At 43.2% G+C, this 18061-nt stretch overlaps 1 protein-coding gene across 12 annotated transcripts in view; it reads right to left on the bottom strand.

The window, feature by feature from the left end:
- The window catches only part of LOC146491542 (nck-associated protein 5-like), a 183288-nt gene that overhangs the window by 5841 nt on the left and 159386 nt on the right, over window positions 1–18061 (bottom strand). For 10 of the 12 annotated variants that reach the window (XM_085152009.1, XM_085152010.1, XM_085152013.1 and 7 more), the window contains 4 exons: window positions 16924–17247; window positions 14114–14235; window positions 12224–12353; window positions 11913–12088 (listed from right to left, as the gene is read on the bottom strand). In XM_085152009.1, coding sequence (XP_085008135.1) covers window positions 11913–12088; window positions 12224–12353; window positions 14114–14235; window positions 16924–17247 — 752 coding nt within the window. Of the gene's footprint in view, window positions 1–6402; window positions 12089–12223; window positions 12354–14113; window positions 14236–16923; window positions 17366–18061 lie in introns of those variants that run through there. The other 2 variants (XM_085152014.1, XM_085152021.1) reach the window with 2 other exon arrangements.

Here is an 18061-nt window from a genome sequence, read left to right as displayed (position 1 = left end):
ATCTTATCAAAATATTCTACGTTTGGTGATGTGGTGCTTCTGTAGATGTATGCAGTGACAGCTGTTCGTGCTCGATACAGGGGTGTCACTGCTCTATAGTGAAACATTAGTGAAGTCTTCTCAGTTTGTTCTCTTACTAACAACCTAATTACATTCACGTGCCAACCCAGGTGTAAACTATGTCATGATGAGGAAAGGATTGAGAGGGAAGAGAGGAAATCATTTGCCTCTAAATGCAGCAGGTCTCATAAGAGCATCAAATCCTGGAAGAGTTTTAAACATGCAAATGTAAAAGAAAATGCCTGAAAAGTTAAACAGGAAGGCTAAAAATGAAAGTAATCACCTCATATTGTGACCGATGCAGAATCAACACAAAACCCTAACATCCCATCGAGGCCCATTAATCTGCACGGTGACCTTTGTTGGGAGGCGGAGTCGTCATAAATTTGTAAAGAGGCCGGAATCAAAAGAAATATTAAAGGAAAAATGTGCCCAGAGGTGACGTGTGACTCACATCTGACACACAGGAGCAGCTTTTTTTTTTTTTTTTTGGCAGGTGCGGAGGTTAACTTCCAAATTAAAAACAGGTGCTGAATGCAGATTAGACCGGACGAGTTTTAATTCGACACCCACGCGTGCTTTTTCATAGCTGTCCTATTTTTGTGTCAGATTTTTGTCAGCTGTACAAAAAAGAAAAGAACTGTCATTAAACGGCCTGGGGGCAAAAAAAAGAGTGCACAACGTGAATCTGTGATTAGTTGTGCGACAGTGAAAAACAGTCTTCAGATGCTGATTCTCTCAGCCAGCCTCCATTCGTCAGAAACAAGAGGAGAGAAAAGAAAGGGGGATTGGCTGTGTTATCGCTGATTGGGTTTGATTTCGGAGGAACACAATTACCAGCAGATCGAAGCTTCCCGGTGCAGGTCTCTGTACCACCTGCGGGCGCAGCCAAAATGATGGCTCCACACATAACTCAGGCTCCAGGCGGACGTCTCAGTGAGAGCTTCCTTCTTGAAAACACGAGAGCCCGAATCAGCAATTGGTTCTGCATCACATGCCAGTAATAGGATGTCTAAACTCAAATTCAGCAGACCTGCTTGCTACAAAAGCTGAGTGAAAGGGTCTTTTATTAAGGCTCAAGCAAGAAACATTTTCTCGTTTTCCCATGCTGTTATGTATTTTTCCCTCTTTACGTTTGTTGGAGCTATTTGTTCTTATTTTTTATTATTTTGAAATTAGTTAAAGTTTGTTGTTAGTTTACTTATATTTTGGGGTTTATTTGTTGGTTAATATTTTGTTTCAAAGTTTGTTTGATGTTACTTTGTTAAATTAGTCAGGAAGAGCTGTAGGGCCATTTTGTTTTCTATAAATAAAGCAACTGGTATAGGACCAGCATGCACTGGGGTGGGCCTATGGTTTTTTACCAGAGCAGGAGAAGCAGCAGGAGGTAACAAAAAAATTGGATCTTGTTATTGCTTGCCAAACTGGATAAATAAACCATCAAAACGCAACTTTCAAGTTTGGACAATGGACTTCTTTTGCCTGAGTACAAAATAGTCTCTCAGTGCAGCAGTGGCTTGTGGACTTTTAATTGTGGGATGTTTGATTTGGTAAATGGTAAATGGTCTGTATTTATATAGCGCTTTACTAGTCCCTAAGGACCCCAAAGCGCTTTACATATCCAGTCATTCACCCATTCACGCACACATTCACACACTGGTGATGGTAAGCTACAATGTAACCACAGCCACCCTGGGGCGCACTGACAGAGGCTGCCGGACACTGGCGCCACCGGGCCCTCTGACCACCACCACCAGTAGGCAACAGGTGAAGTGTCTTGCCCAAGGACACAACGACCGAGACTGTCCAAGCCGGGGCTCGAACCAGCAACCTTCCAATTACAAGGCGAACTCCCAACTCTTGAGCCACGATCACCCCGATTTTTCAAACAAAAGGAATTGCCACTACAATGTTAATATTCTGAGTCGTACAGATGTTACACGTCTATGCTTTAGATTTGTAATCCTTCGGATTTCTCATGAAGTCAAACTAATTGTATGCACACTGCTATACTTAGTAGCTTTTAATGACCAAAATTGTAATAGCCACACTCTGTAAATAAAAGATGGAGCTAGTAACAGTTGCCATCTTGGAGGTCCTGGGGAAGGGGGGGGGGGGGGGGGTCGCCTTTCCTGGAATGAGAACACATCAGCAGCCACAGGTAAGGCAAGACAATGACTTTACCTTCTAAGGAGGCTGATGAGAGCCAAACCAACAGCTGCTCATCACCTTCTACACATGCACAACAGAGAGAATTCTCATAGCCTGCATGACAGCCTTGTATGGTAGCTGCACCAAAGGTGACACAAGCATGTTGTGAAAGCAGCACTGTGGTGGGGCGTGGTCTGCGGTGCCGTGCGGACGCACCTGCACGGCATCCGCAATCACGCCCGCCGTGTTACAGTTTTTCTCCATTGGTTTGGCTCATTTCTTGAAACAGAAATTACATTCTCAAAATAACATGGACAAACCTCCAAACCTCTTGGCAAATGTTCACAACAGAATGGCATTTCTCATTCATTTTATCAAATGGCAAATGCCTTAGTACATGTCTCAATAGTCTCAGTGCATCTTTGCAAATGATTAAGTACAAGTAGCCTACAGTTATACAGTTAGCCCACATTTAGCACATTTTCCAAATGAATAGATCTTGTAGATCTAAACTGATTAGTTGATTCTCAGTCTAATGATCATTCCCTCCAAAACATGTCAGCATGATTTCATTGTATAAGTACTCGCATGCACAACCGTCTGTTCAATTGTCAAAATTGGTCAAGAACATAATACCATGAATACCAAATATGAATTTCTTTGAATATTTGATAAATTGATGACAGTCATTGACAGTCAGGTGAAACTAGGTGTCACACACAGGTGTCTTCCATGATTGTGTGCTGCCAAACACAGATATATAGAGCTTGACCAGAGCCAGTCCGATCTCTGAACATGGATAGACAAGGCAAAGCAAACGGACAAGGGGAAGTTCTTCCTTAAGGAAGAGGAGGAAGAAGAAGAAGAAGAGGAGGACTGAGAGGAATAGGTGCTGTGCTGTCCCAAATGAAATTCGGGCCACAATTATAGACCATGTCATAAACCATGGCCTCACAATGTCAGAGGCAGGTCGTCGAGTGCAGCCTAATGTGCCTCGTTCTACAGTCTCCTCCATTATCCAAACCTTTCGCAGGGAAAACAGGTATGTACTCTATGTAATCTATGATGGAATTATATGTTGTATAGGACAGGGCACTGTGCGTGAGGCAAAAAATGTATAACTTACTGTAGAGATTTTGTGTGCATCTGCCTACAGTGGTAGGTCTATACTAGCAGGTGGAGAGGACTAGTGGAATGTTTTGATACTAAATATGACAAGAAATATATTGAACAAATTACTGTAAACTATGGAATTACATAATTTATACAGTTTAGAGAAGTATTCCAGTCACTGTGCAGCGGGAGAATGAGTACAGCGAACACTGAATAAGTCCTTGTTTTTTGATTTTGTGTTCATACAATTTACTACTGTAATGTACATTTTCTTTTTACATATGTATGAAACTTTCTTTGCGTGTGAATAAAAAATGGTTATCATTTCCTTGGTAGTGTGAGTGCAATCTGTGATGTCAAACCTTGGAGGCTACTCTTTTCTGTGGTATATTGTTGGTCCTCTGCCATAGTGACAAAACATCTAAACATTTTGTATGGCAGTACTCACACAATGCCAAAGGGATGATGCATTTTGGGGGCACTGACTATTCAGATTAGAAAGAAATGTAGTTTTGACACATGAGTGAACTGTTTTAGGGGAGATATGAGCTTTTGCAGGTGGACCATGTTGTTGTGATCAACCATCCAGGTTTATTTTGACAAAAGCACCAAGAATGATGAGAATGTCCGATCTGTGTCGAGAAATGAGCCAAAGCTATTGAGAAGGATCTTTGCTATTTTGGAGACACTGACTGTTTAAATGAGAAAGGGATTTAGATTGAAGCCTGAGTGAACAGTTTTGGAAGAGATATGAGCTTTTGCAGGTGAGCTATAGTGTTGTGCTAAACTGTAAGAGTGTTTTGCCAAATGATCTTAGAGTTTTGAGAATGTAATTTCTGTTTAAAGAAATGAGCCAAACCAATGGAGAAAAACTGTAAAACACGGGGACTCAGGGGTTGGTATAGGGTTTGTGGTGTGGTTCATGTGCAGCTGACAGCCTGTGAGCTGCAGCCGCAGCAAATAAAGATGGCTCAAAATAACGATATGTGGTCCCGTCGTGCCTTATTCGCACCACATTGGTGTCGAAACCCAGGATGCGGCACGGCGGGCCTAAAACCAAGCCAGAGGGAGGAACTGGCCCAGAGGGTGGCCGAGATGGAGGCCACCCAGCGGGAGCAGGCGGAGGAGGTGCGTCCCAGCAGGAAGAGCTGCGGGTCCAGACCGAGCGTCACCTGGACAGAATGGCGAACCTGGCGATGCTGCTCCAAGCCTGGTCAGCATCGCCGCCGCCGGTGTATCCTGACGGTGTGGAAGCGGTGGAGGAGCCGGGTGGGGCATCTCGGGAGCCGGAGGTGGTGGACATGGCGCGTGGGGGTCCGCGCCTGCCGGAAGAGGGGGAACAGCCGGGTGAAGGGCTGTTACTGCCAGGAGCGGTGGAGGATCCGTTCCAACCGGAGGCGGCAGACGAGGCGCGCGAGGGTCTGTGCCGGCCAGAGGAAGAGGAGCCGCGTGAGGTGCTGCTCGAGCCGGGAGCGGAGGCGGCAGTGACGGAGGATGTGAACAAGGGTCCTGTCCAGCCGGAAACAGTGGAGCAGCTGCTCCAGCCGGAGGCAATGGAGGTCCCCGTTTCAGGGGGCTCCCGCGCGACCTGGGGCCGAGAGCGAGACACCAGCTGTTCCAACACAACAGACGCCGGTCCAGCCGCCAGTGAGTGGGGGTTCACGACCGTGCCTGCAGGGCCGTGCTGGCTCGCCAGGTGGCCGCCTCCAGCATCACCGCCGCCTCCAGCAGCGGCGGTGATGGAGCCAGCTGCTGGCGGTGATGGAGCCAGCTGCTGGCGGTGATGGAGCCAGCCGGTGGTGGCCGGCCTCAAGACCAGAGTCGCTGCCACTGCTGGAGGCGTGGACAGCCCCCGGAATGGACAGGGCCCTGTCGCCGGGTTGGAAGCCGGTTGGGGGGAGCAGGTTAACTGTTATCAGAGGGAAAGTGTGATTTTTAGGACTCTCAAGCCTAACATTAGCTGGCATAAAGTTAGCTTATAACCAGCTGTTGCTGCTGTTTAGCGAGCTCATTGTCAGATGTCCAGAGACAGGAGCATCACATATCTAATGTGCTGATAATAACAGTATCAGGAATAAATGAGTATATTTATGCACATTTTTGCGTGTTAGTGTTCAGGAGATAAGGCTTGAGGATAACATTTTATTAAAATGTTGTTTGCGTTTACTCTTTCCTTCGCGTTTCTGCTTCTTTGGTGGAGAGGACACGTTCTCATATAATAAAACATTGGCATAACGCCTCATATCTTGAGTCTGCAGTTGCAGTTTGTTAGAAAACATAATTACACACTAATCAGCAGAGATGGGCAGTAACGCGTTACTGTAACCCGATTACTTTTTTCAAGTAACGAGTAAAGTAAGGGATTACTATTGCAAAAACAGTAATTAGATTACCGTTACTTTCCCGTAGGAACGCTGCGTTACTAAAACCGTGAGTTTTTGCGAGAATGTCTCATGACAGTGACGTAAGCGAGTGCAACGTTCGTGACAACAGCTGTGTGCAGATCAACAATGGATAACATATGCGTGCGGGAGTGCGGGAGAGAGTGTGAGCGTGCAGTGTGCAGCGTTTAAAGCGCGGAAGTACTGACCTTATTTTGAGTTTGATTCCATAAAAAGTGACAAAAACATTAGTGTCCGTTGTGCATGGGAAGAAAACTTATTTTTACAGCGAAAAAAAACTCCTAAACTTCCAAGCAAACACAGAGTACGCAACGACGTAATGGGAAACTCACAGAGAAACTCGCGGATTCTTCCACTGACCGCTGCGGCACACCTGCACCAGGGTAAACCTCCGCCTACCCAACTCCTGCTTTACAGGTGAAAATAGAGCAAAAGGACCGCTGAGTTATTTATTTTCTGCTGTGTTTTACTTGCATCTATTTGAAAGAGTGAGTGTTAACACACAAAAAAAAAAATTTTATGTGCTGGAATGTGCAGAAAATAAGTTTTAAATATTAAACAAATTTCTTCCAGTCAGAGACTGGTGCATATAATTAAATTTTTACTTGATGCATAAAGTTAAAAGATTAAAACTAATAAAACAAGTTTTTAAAAGGGACTTTTCCATTTGATTACATTTTGTATGATGGATTATGCAGAAAAAGTAGAATTGGGCTGAAAGATCTATCACTTTATCACCTATTCAGGTTGTAAATCGTGTTTTTAAAAAGTAACTAAGTAACTAAGTAATTAATTACTTTTGAAAATAAGTAATCAGTAAAGTAACGGGATTACTTTTTGGGGGAAGTAATCAGTAATTAGTTACTGATTACTTTTTTCAAGTAACTTGACCAACACTGCTAATCAGTGCATATTTATAACTATATTATTCTTGTTTTTCTATTTAATAAAGCAGCTGATGCAAAGCAGTTGGTCCAGACGTAAATTGCAACGACTGCCATTTACTGACATATCAGTGAGTGTCAAACGTATGGCTATGCTGGTATGTACATTCATGGTTCATCATTATATATTTATACGTAGATGATGCTTTAATACTGCATAACTTTGAACCGTAATACAATTAAAATAGGTGGATTAAAGGAACACTCATCTAGTTTAGTTTAGTTTCGTAACACGCTGCAAACATGTTTATTTCTCCTGAATAGCATGTATTTTTAACATGAATGTATATGGAGGATTGACTTGCTTCTTTTGTCTGGTTTATTGCAATAAGATGACAGATATTATTATCTGCACTGTAAACCAATTAGAAAACCTTCCTGTCACCACGAGCCAAGATTGAGAGCTCAAGGACTTTGACATAGATGTTATTTGTTCATCCTCAAATGAAAGCAACAAGTCCACTGCTGGCATTTAAGTTTGCCGAAAGGATGTGATGAGAAAAAAAATTCATAGAAGCAGATCTGTATTCAGCACATGGAGGCATTACGAAGCGAGATTTGTGTTAATACTAACAAAACAATTTTTTCCCATGTTATCTGCAAGAAAATCAGAGCAGCTGTGGACAGACATCAAGCTGGGTGTTGAATGGTTATTAGAAACTATTCATGGCCAGTTTCAATGACGTGAAAGTGTATTCAGTGTGAACTGTGCTGAAAGGAGGCAACAAATCACAAGTTTGGTCAGTGTCAGATTTGAGAAAAGTTTGGAGGGAGAAATAATTGGAAAACTCATTTTCTATTGTTGCTGACAGAATTTCAGCAACTTCGTGTCCATGCATCGTGTGATCGTAGCGTCTAGGTTACTTTACAATGAGGACAACAGTGGTGGTGGGAGGGGAAATGTTAATATAACTTATTTATTGTCTCAGGCTATGTGTTGTCTTTGCTGTCACCACTGTGCGAGTAATTTGATCGCGGGCCAGTGTGGTGGAAGCGCGATGGCGGCTTCTCGCTTTCTATTTCGGGGTCTTTTCCATCTGACTCTGGCGATGCTATCAGCCTGACAGTGACAGAGGTGGAAGCGCATATTCCTGCTGCTGATATTTATTTGTACACTGATGCAGTTTTGGTTATCTAGCGGCCTTATTTCAAACTGCATGTCAACTGAAATGTTCCCCTAACCCTCACCATGTAATTACTGCCCAAGGTAACAAGCTGTTCCACACTTGAGGAGTCTGCTGATTTGTGCTACACAGAAGGGTTTTGTTTGGACCTGGGCCACAGGAATATCACCAATGCCACACCTTGGCACAAGTTCTGATGCTGTTTTCCTGCAGCAATATCCCAGACAAAGTGTGGAAATAAAGGGGGGAAAGTAATGAGTAAGCAGGAAAAGCAATAAAAGCACAAAAGTTAATTCAAGGAGGACAAAAACAAGACAGAAGGAGACAAAGGAAACCTGTTTAGAGCGAAAGTGGGCGAAGTCAACTTTGAAGAAAGACAAAGAGAGTTGTATGGGAGGCAGAAATAGAGAGGGGCAAAACTGAAGGGGAAGACAGGCAAAGACACGTGGGAGAAAGAGAGACTGGGAGGAAGGAGAGGATAGAAAGGAGAAGGGGGCGGGGGATGCCGTTAGCAGGGCTGTCAGGTGCTGTCAGGATGATGAATGGGAGGCCAGCACGGGCTGTGAGGGCCCTGATGGGAGCCGCTGAGCTTTACATCACTCTCCTGAGTGTTTGTGAAAGGTTATTAAAGGCGCTTAAATCACGGGGCTCTGACACAGGCCCGCTACCAGCAACCAAACTTCCCCAAACTAAAGCCGGTGACAGTCAAATGCTCCCAAGCCACGACAAAAGGAGAGCGGCCGCACAGGTGTGGACGTGCACAGCCAGGGGTGAGGAGGTGATGACACTCGGATAGATTGTCTTTTTCAGAGGAATAATGCGGGGTAAATGGGTTCAGAAGCAGTCATCCATCATTACGGCCGGTTCACGGCTGACGAATAAGGTTATTGTTGACACGAATGCTTATTTTAACGCAGAAGTTTGAAATCAGTGGAATGAGCTACTAGTAAAATCACAGCAAACGTACACAGTGCGATAGGATGCTTCAGTAAGTGGGTTCCCATGGGAGTAAGTAAATTTACTATGCAGCAGTAGTAAGGTGGAGTCAAACTTTACAGGTAAAATTTTACAGCTGCTCTTTTTTTATTTGTATTTTGGGTTTTTTATTGGTGCTTTGTCTAAAAACTGTAAGTTTACGATACTATTTGTACCTAAGAAAAAGTTTAGACAAACTCAGGTGTGCTGTTGTTGCATTTGAAACACCTTTTACCTTTTATTAAAGCTAATCAGACTTCCTCTTCATCTGGATTTGTCTCCCTGGGTTTGAAAAGTCACATTTTACATGGACTGGTACTTCCACTCACCGGTGACTTCATTAGGTACGTGTGTTTAACTGCTCATTAATCCAAATACCTAGTCAGTATCAGCCAATCACAGGGCCCACGCATGCATAGATCCATCCTGTCTTGTAGCAATAGACATAATCAAACTCAGTTGGTACTAAAGGCGTACCAAAAAACAGGTATTACAAGTACTTTAAGCACTTTGTCTAACATTCGTTCGAGGAGTTCTAAATTGGGACAGCTTGGGGTCAGTATCTCGCTCAAGGACAGTTTGACATGCAAACCACTAACCTTTGGATTAACAAACAACCAGCTTTACCTCGAGAGAAATGGGACTTGAGATGTAAGCTAAAGGTAGCAGGAACAGATATCATTCGTCACATTATTTGGTTAGCCTAGCAGACAGGTGTGGATACTTGCGTTGGCACCCACCTTCCAGTGAAAGCAGCCAGGCTCTTAAATTGGGGGAAAATTGGTTAAAACCATAAAAACAGTTTTTAGCTGCTGGGTGGAAAGTTGTTTATTTCTTCTGTAAAACTGGAAGTCTATGGGGAACGAGTCATTTTCAGAGCCAGTAGAGAAACTGCAGTTTCTGAAATGTCGTTGTTTTTGTTATTCATGCATGGAAGTTGCTGCTTTATTTGAACTTTTTGCAGTAAACATGACTACCATAATACAAATAGCAGAAAAATACGACACATTTCATACCAAAAACAAAGTGTCTTGAAATTAGAGTTAGAAACCTGCAAAGTGGTCTACAAGTAAATGACTCCTCATGACAGTGTCAGCTAAACATTGATATATTATTGAGGAAGCTGTTTCTTTAATCTCTTGGATCAGTTCATAAACCTCCAACGCTACGACACACAAGGCCATTACTCCCAAGTGGTAGCAGCTAACACTCATTATCGCTGTATTACTGTACAATGTAGGCCTATTGATAAACTGCATTTGGGGCCATTGCATCTTTGGGCCTAAAGTACGTGCTCAAAAACACGTGAATATTAGAATTAGGTACATCCACAGACTAATATAATCTCACAGCTGTGAAACAATACTAAGCAGCTTTTTAAAGAAAGTTGAGCAGCTTTATGACAGCAAGTTTTCACGGGTTTCACTCTGACAAGGCGTGCTTCTTGGGTGTTTCAGGGGTTGAACTTCTGACCTCACATTATTGCAGCAGTCCCTGTAAGTATTGCAAGCCAATGCTCAACTGGGAAACGTAGCCTTGCGCATCCAATTACATGACAGGCAGGTCTGAGGATGAGACAAACACAGCCTTGCTTGTCCTGTTTGAGTCCGTTGCGTGTGGGCTAATGGAGCTGTGCTTGCAGCTCGGCCGCACAGCGCCACTTCAAAAACTTCCCGTTCGATGCTTTGCCTCTCCACCGGGACTCGGATCAGAATCAGAAATCTCTCTCTTCCTGTTTCCTTGCTTGTAGTTCGAGTGGAGTCGCTGAACTTTGCTTTGTTAAATGGCGACTCGGCCTCTGTACAATAATGTAATACTTGATCAAAACGCTGCTTTTGCTTGACTTGGCAGAGTCAGCAAACTGACCTCGGAGCTTAGGGGGGATTCATTTGTGCTCGAGTGCCGCTCTCAGGACACTCAGGTGTGTGTTTACTTGCTGAATCACCCTGGACTCACTGCATCACCTAAACAAAGCGCAATTTGTCATAATAATCTGCAGCGTGGTTCAGATGGAGGCTGCATGTGCACAACAAAACTTGACTGTTTAATGGTGGGAATGAGATCTAAATTCAAAAAAAAAATGCTTTATTTATTCTAATTTGTGGGTGTAAATGATTACAAATAGATTCGATCTGATCTCATTTTAAATTCCAAGATGACTTCAGAGGTCGAGAACCAGCCCACACCATAAATTGAGATTTTTCTCCCCCATCTCTAATAGACAATAGTTTTTCTTAAAAAGTCGTGCTAACTCAGGCCTTTTTTTTTTAAATTATGGATTTTTATGTCAGGGCTGCTGCTGCTGGGGCAGGTGCACTGTAAGAGAGTTTGTCCCACGGAGCCGGCATATTGCAGGCTGCAGGCCATTTCATGGTCTCTGATTCTAATTTGTCATTCAGCAGTGTTAAATACTTGTAGGCAAATACCCGCTGACACAAGAGGGTGAGGCGATCGAAAGCAATTAGGCGGATTTTTTCCGTGAAAATCTGTAAACGATTCCAAACGGCCAAAGAGAAAAACCTTGGGAGCGCAAACAACTCCAGCGAGAAGAAAAAAGAAAAACCCTTGGAGTTTTAGTGACTTTGAAAGAGCTCTTGTGCTTCGGGAGTCTGACCATCTGAGGAATCTCCTTGCCAAAGTTTGCGACATACAAGAATCCTAACGGTCCAATTTATTCTTCCTCCCTCTGCCTCTGCTGCAAGGAAAGCAAAATTATGCATCTTCCATCCTGGGAAGACTTTCATTGAGGTCAGGCGCCGTTTTTGTGACTCAATACTCATCCTCTTTATGCTGAATAAAGAAGCATACATCTGGGAGCTGCACGGCTTTTAACACTTTAAAGTGCCTCTTTTTGGGCTACGCTAAGAGCCAATTGATTTATCCTAGAACAACAAACACAGGGCGTAGTGCATTTTCTCTTTCTAATGGTATTCTGAGGCCTACCAATCAATAATAACTATTAATATACAGAACGTTCACCCTCCAAATTTAAACACTTAGAAAGTGACCTACTGGACGGCTTCCTGGACAGGAAGGTTTAACACGAATAAAATGCTTGATGGGAATCGGCAGCAAGCCTGTAAAACAGCTGTTAATGAGCGAATCTGATTAGCGGGGAAACAATGAGGAGTTTGAATACTCACACTGAGCCTTTCTCCTGCTTTTCCATCAAGGGCTGACTCCTTGTGCAGCAGGTTGTACTGCGAAATCTTCCTGCTGTCCTTCTCCAGGTGCGAGAACATGTCGTGTTGGTAGTAGTCCATGATTGACAAGGATTTTTCCACACTTCTTCTCTTCAGGGTGTCCTCATTCTGCTCGACTAGAAACGCAGGAAACAGATTCACAAAAAAGGCATTTTTTGTTAAACTTGATCCAACTTCTACAAAAGATAACGACTGAGGAAGCTTCATGAAAGACTACAACTACAACTAAAGACTACAACTTTCAACCACACCTGAGTCATTCCTCTTAGCTCTGTTGATCAGGGTCTTTTGCGGCGAGCCCAAAGTGCTTCCCGTCCCCTCGGGTTCAGTCTCAGTGTCGCTGCTGCTGCCTGAGTACGTGCACACTCGCAAGGCTCTTTCCTATTCACGGACAACAAAAAAGTAATTTTAAATCAGAGACATATGCGCCTTCAAAGCCATACGAGCGCTATTATGCAGTCTGGTTTTTGCACAGAGAAGATACCAGGAAAAAACTTTAAATATAGCCCTCATGACTAAGTTAACTTTTTGCAAAGCAAAGTGGTGTTTAACCTTCTCTCTTTTTTTTTTAGCTCAGTAGCAAATTTAGTTATTCATATGTAGATACCTACAGTTTTGAGAAAGCTTACTTTTATAAGTTATTTGCAACATTATAAAACAGTTGGTAATGTTACAGAGTCACAAAGGCCTGGAGACTGGTTGGGAGCCATAGATCCCAATCCCAAAGTGTCAAAGTGTCCCCTTAGCAACTATACTAACCCTATAAATGCCCCTGATGTAGTGCTAAAGCACCTAAACAGCATGTAATAAGGCACTACGTTAGTGCATATGAATGTGTCTTGTAGTGTAAAGGTGCTTGGAGCGGTCAGTAACCCTAGAAAAGCACTATTTGCATCCCAGGTCTATAAGACCTCAGTCACACAGGTCTAGAGTTTGGTCGACAACCCCCCTGGCAACCAAGAATAACTTTGTTGGCAATTGGCTGCTGAAAGTTGCTTTCTAGGTGAAACTAGTTGCAAAGAGGTTTACTGTGCTTGGGGAGTAACCTCCTTTTGATTGCTTTGGTCTCTAGTGGTTGCAGCAGTTGCACTTCTCAACTACTTGCTAAATGGTAGTGAAACTGTGAAAAGCGTGACACAAACCAGAAACAGAGACTATTAACTGTCACATAAAAAGCCTTCTGGAATGTAAGTGAGGAGACTACGCATTTTTTGGAGGTTGCCACGAGGTTGCAGACCAGTCTCTGGGCCTGTGTGATCTTACCTGCTGAGGAGAGTAAAGTTTACAGTACTTCTGGGTTACTCTTTTTCTTTTAATTTTCTTCCTGTGCACCTTTGACATGGACTAACTGCAGAAACATCTGATTCTAAACACACTTTAACCAGTGAAGTGATTGTGTGAGTATCTGTACACTGCACATCATGCTGTAGATATTGGCCAGATTTCTTTGATCTCAATGGGACTTACTGGTTAAATAAAGGTAATAATTAGCTTGTGCATGTTGGTTATGTTGTCAGATTGGAGTATATCCTACCGGACTTCTACATCTGAATGTATTCTCCTCTACTACATAATCAGCAACAAGCTAATTAATCCCCCTTGGAGTGACAGTTTCAGCTGACCTAAAAGCTAGGCACTGATGCTGTGTAGCTGCAGCACGGCCATCATTATTCTTCTCAACACACGCACACTGCATTTCACTGTGATGCAGTTATTGTCTCCTTTCAACTATATATTCAAAATAAAGTGAATACTTGCATGAAGAAAAGGCTGTCTTTTCTGCCATCTCACTAGCTTAGCAGCGCTGAAGAAACGCATTAAAAAACTGTAACTGCTTAATTCAAAAGTAATTAACTGCAACAAAAACAGATATTTCTAAGAAGCTCCTTCACAACACGTTACCCTCAACAGTTGGTAAGTATACAGCCTCCCTGGTGACATTAGTGGGAAAAATGCTAGTGTGTGGCCACCACTTTATTACCTCATTACTCAAAAACAAGCAATGACCATTTTCAACTCTGCAGGTAATGAAAGAATTTCATCTTTGAAACTGTGTAAAGTTTGAGACAGTGTCTGGGTATCTCTAGAGTCCCTTTAAGAACCACAAATATGTCAACTTAGACTAAGTGTAAACGACTTACGCCCAGCATATCATGGTCCTTGGATTTCATCTTCCTCTCTGCTTCTGTCTCTTTGTCCTCAGTGGAACCTGAGATGTTGCTGCGTGGGGCACAAAAACTCAACCTCTTTGTCTGGATTGCATCTAGAAATCGAGGGATATACAAGAGAAATGATGCAGGAAGTTTATAACAAACAATCTCTTAAAATGGATATATTTTCTGTGCTAATCGATGTGCCTGATAGGGTGTAATGTGCCACTGCTGCCAAAAAGTGGTAATAATTCAACTAGAGGCTGTTCAGCAACAAAACAGAAGGAATGGTTTGCTAGCCAGCTAGATGCTACCGCACAAACAGGAGAAACAGCTGTAAAGCTAGCAAGTCAGAAGTCTACCACGACAGTCATTTGAGGAACAGTCAAATACTTCAGAGCGACAATCGAAAAGGACTTTTACTTATAAACTACAAACTGCAACATATTTGGACGTAGGGCAGATAGACGTGGGAGTGGAGCAGGGAAAGACCACTGTAACTCTCGTGGTAATTTCTCCTTTAGCTGACAGGCTGATGAACCACGGGATGAATACATCTTGTACATCCATTCAGTCGAAAACCATCCAGCTGGCTACAAACCCATTTCCCATTCGCATATCTGAATGAAACATTAACAGCGTCCACCCTGTGACTGCTCCATCCACGACTCCTGGCAGCCAACAGAACAGCTTTCAGCTGTCGTCCCCAAATGACGTCGGGCCGTCTTATTATCACTCTACCCAGTGCTGTCAGACGCCAGTTTAATTGTCTCGCATTCAGAAACCTCTCTTTCAGCTGCATTACAATAACGGGCTGCTTTTGGCTCGTGTTCTGTCTCCATCTGAGAAATCTGCATGGAGATCATAAAAGTCCTTTCCCCTTCTTCCTCTCACCCATTACGAAACAAACAATGTGACAGACGTTCTGTCTGTTCAGGTATCCTTTACTGTTTTTGAATTTTTTATAATGATGAAGGAAAGGACAAAGAGGTAAAACTTGTGATAAAGACGTACAGTTTACTGTTAAGGCTTTCCTAATCAACTTGTTTCACAGGGAAGACTCAACAGAAGCCACTTTATGTTTGTAGTTTTGCCTCAGATTCCTGCCTCTGCAGTGACACCGCAGCACTGGGGTGAACGAGATGCCGCCTAATGTCTTGTAAGCATAAATCTCCGGGTGTGAGCACTCATCCCTGCATGTTATTGTAGCTTTAATTAGCCATCTGATTGCATGCTACCCTCCGCAGTTCTGCCGTGCATCATGGCCGACGCTGAGGCAGAAGGTGCTTTATGATCTATGGCTGCGGTGACGCGCCTATCTAATTGCATTTGTTGGTTTTCCTCGGGGAGTGGGAGTGTATGGCTTTCTACTATCTCAACTGAGTATCAGATGTCAGTGTTGATGCATTAGTCTCTGAATTAGCTGAACAAACAAGGTTCTTCTTTTAATCAGAGTTTAATAAACCAAACGGCTTCCTCTTGTCTGCTCCTCGGGAGCCCTTGAGCAGTCAGGAGAAAAATGCATTAACATAAAGTACAGTGACATTCAATACTTCACTTAACTTCCTGAAAGGTAAATAAACTGTCTGAGGCTTTCGAGCCTAGGCTTTTTGTCCATCAAACATGATAACGGTAACGTTTACAGGCATGGATTTAAATTTATTTCCACTGTGACCTCGATGGAAAACATGAATAGCCTGAAAAGCACAATGAAAAGCACTGTTCTTTCTATTGTGGTGCCACATCCTGGCAGCTCTGATGACCTTCAAGTTAATTTAAAGAAAAAAAGTGCTGTACAAAGCTAACAGTACAAAGCACTGATGAGTATCAGTGATATATTAGATTAATAAAGCCAGACATCTATTATCTGTAAGATATAAATGAGGCTGGCACCTTTGCTTTGATTTAAGAAGCACTGCAAGTTGTAAATGTAATGCTTATACAAGTGAATGCACAAGCTAGGGTGACTGCAGGTAGATATACCGCAGAAAATCATCAACCATCACTTGAAACATTGAAGGAAAATCTTCAGAAATGAAACTGCTGTCATTGTAGTGGATTTTTTCATTTGGCCTGAAAGGCAGATTAACTATGAATCAAATATTCATCCAAGAGATTCACAAACTAGCCAGCCATATTTACTTGGCTGATATTTTGGTTAGGTGTTTAATCCAATACCGATGCACTCATGTCAGTGTAACAACACGATTAACTGGGTATATTCTCCACTTTGACTGTTTCAAAGCAAACAGTTGGCCTTTTTGGGCAATCGCCATCTCTACTGTTTCAAAAACATCTTCCACAGATTTCCATTCAGGACTACAACCTCATTCCATTTAGGAAAAATTGGTGGGTGCCCAGTGTTTGCATTGATTCTTTTCTTTTGCATTTGGTGACCGAATGCAAGTAGTTAGCAGCAACCAATTGGTTCCCCAGAGGTTGATTGTGCAATGCCCTCAACTTCTAAGGAAACAGTTTCAATCACAAGACGATTAAACAGGTTGCTTATTGGAAGGCAACCTGTCTCCAAACGATCCGAGACCAGCTCTGGCTGACTGCAATCGCTCTCAGCAAAAGTTTGTAAGTAACTGCTTCTAATTTATGAAACTCCCATCATGTTGCAGTCAATCTGATTCACTCTACACCAATGAGTACAACTTGTCTGCGATGCCACAGGGGACTCGACTCAACGGGTTGCCATTCCACTTAAAATGACCGGTCAATACTATGAAGGGTCTACAAACAGGAAAAAGAAGGCTATGTTGTGAGGCATTTGTTTACAGTTAATATTCCTGTCTTACCTGAGGATGCTAATTTGGGCAGGCGGCTCTGGGTGTCCTGGGCGTTGTCGTTGCTGCAGGTCACAGTGGGGTCAGACAGGGAGTGACCCATGCTCATAGAGACATGCGGGTGGGGTTTTGAAAGGGAAGGCACTTTCACATCAGGTTGTGAGGGGTCAGGGTGAGAAGAGGGAGGCTCCCGATCGAGCTCAGAGGAGCCGCCGGTCACCCCCTCGGGGCTGGATTCAGATTTAGGGATGTGGCGACCGCTGGCCCGGGTGACAGAATCGGGGAGAGGGAAGGTGCCGATGCCACTGTCCAGGGTTCTCATCTGACAGCCGAAGCCTAAAGTGACAGGGAGAGGAGTGTGATGTCTGGGAGAAGCAGGAGACAACGACACAGGAAAAGAAAAGGAGGACCTGGATTTACATGCAGCGGAAAGGGTTGTGTGTAAACAAGGAATCTGTAGCAGGTTCAAAACACAATGTAAATGGAAAAAGAGAGAAAACAAAACATTTTAAACTGACACAGTACTTTTTGGAAGCTCCTTTCTGATGCCCATTTGTAGTTATCACAATGGTGAGAGGCACACAGTTCTCATATAGTACACAGTACACAAGAAACACCTGCTGCCAGCAATTCTGAACTAAATACACGATTGAGCTGCAACCCAAGGACATGCTCCTTGGATTCATCAGAGTGCACGCTGGGTTGTAATCAGGCGATGTGACAGCGAGTAGGAACAGATGGATGTCGTTTAGAAACCACAGTTTGCAGAGCCTTGACTCAGGCTGGAACAGATGGATGGCCATTCAGCACAGCACAGGCCCTTGTAACTGTGAATGGTAATGGCCAACAGTTACATCGGCTAATTATTAGTGGTTTGCAACTTTTTGCTGAGTTACACTGAAAACCACTGAGGATTAATTAGCTTTCTTACCAGGGACCTGTTATTCCTTTTCTTGTTTTCAGCTGTGTATACTGCTCCAATGGTGGACGCTCATATTAAACATTGCCAGAGTTTTGCATAATGAGCTAAAAGTACGTCAAAGTAATTCTTGGGTCAAAAAGATTCAGATTAATTTACAGCACTGGGAAAAGCCTTGAGCCACCCCCACTTCTTTCTATTTTGCAAGGAAAATGGGAAATAGTGATTTAA

Source organism: Neolamprologus multifasciatus, chromosome 23 (genome assembly GCF_963576455.1).
Source record: "Neolamprologus multifasciatus chromosome 23, fNeoMul1.2, whole genome shotgun sequence".
Taxonomy (NCBI): Eukaryota; Metazoa; Chordata; class Actinopteri; order Cichliformes; family Cichlidae; genus Neolamprologus; species Neolamprologus multifasciatus.
The sequence above is the reverse complement of the archived record's forward strand: the minus strand, read 5'-3'. Positions and strand labels throughout refer to the sequence as shown.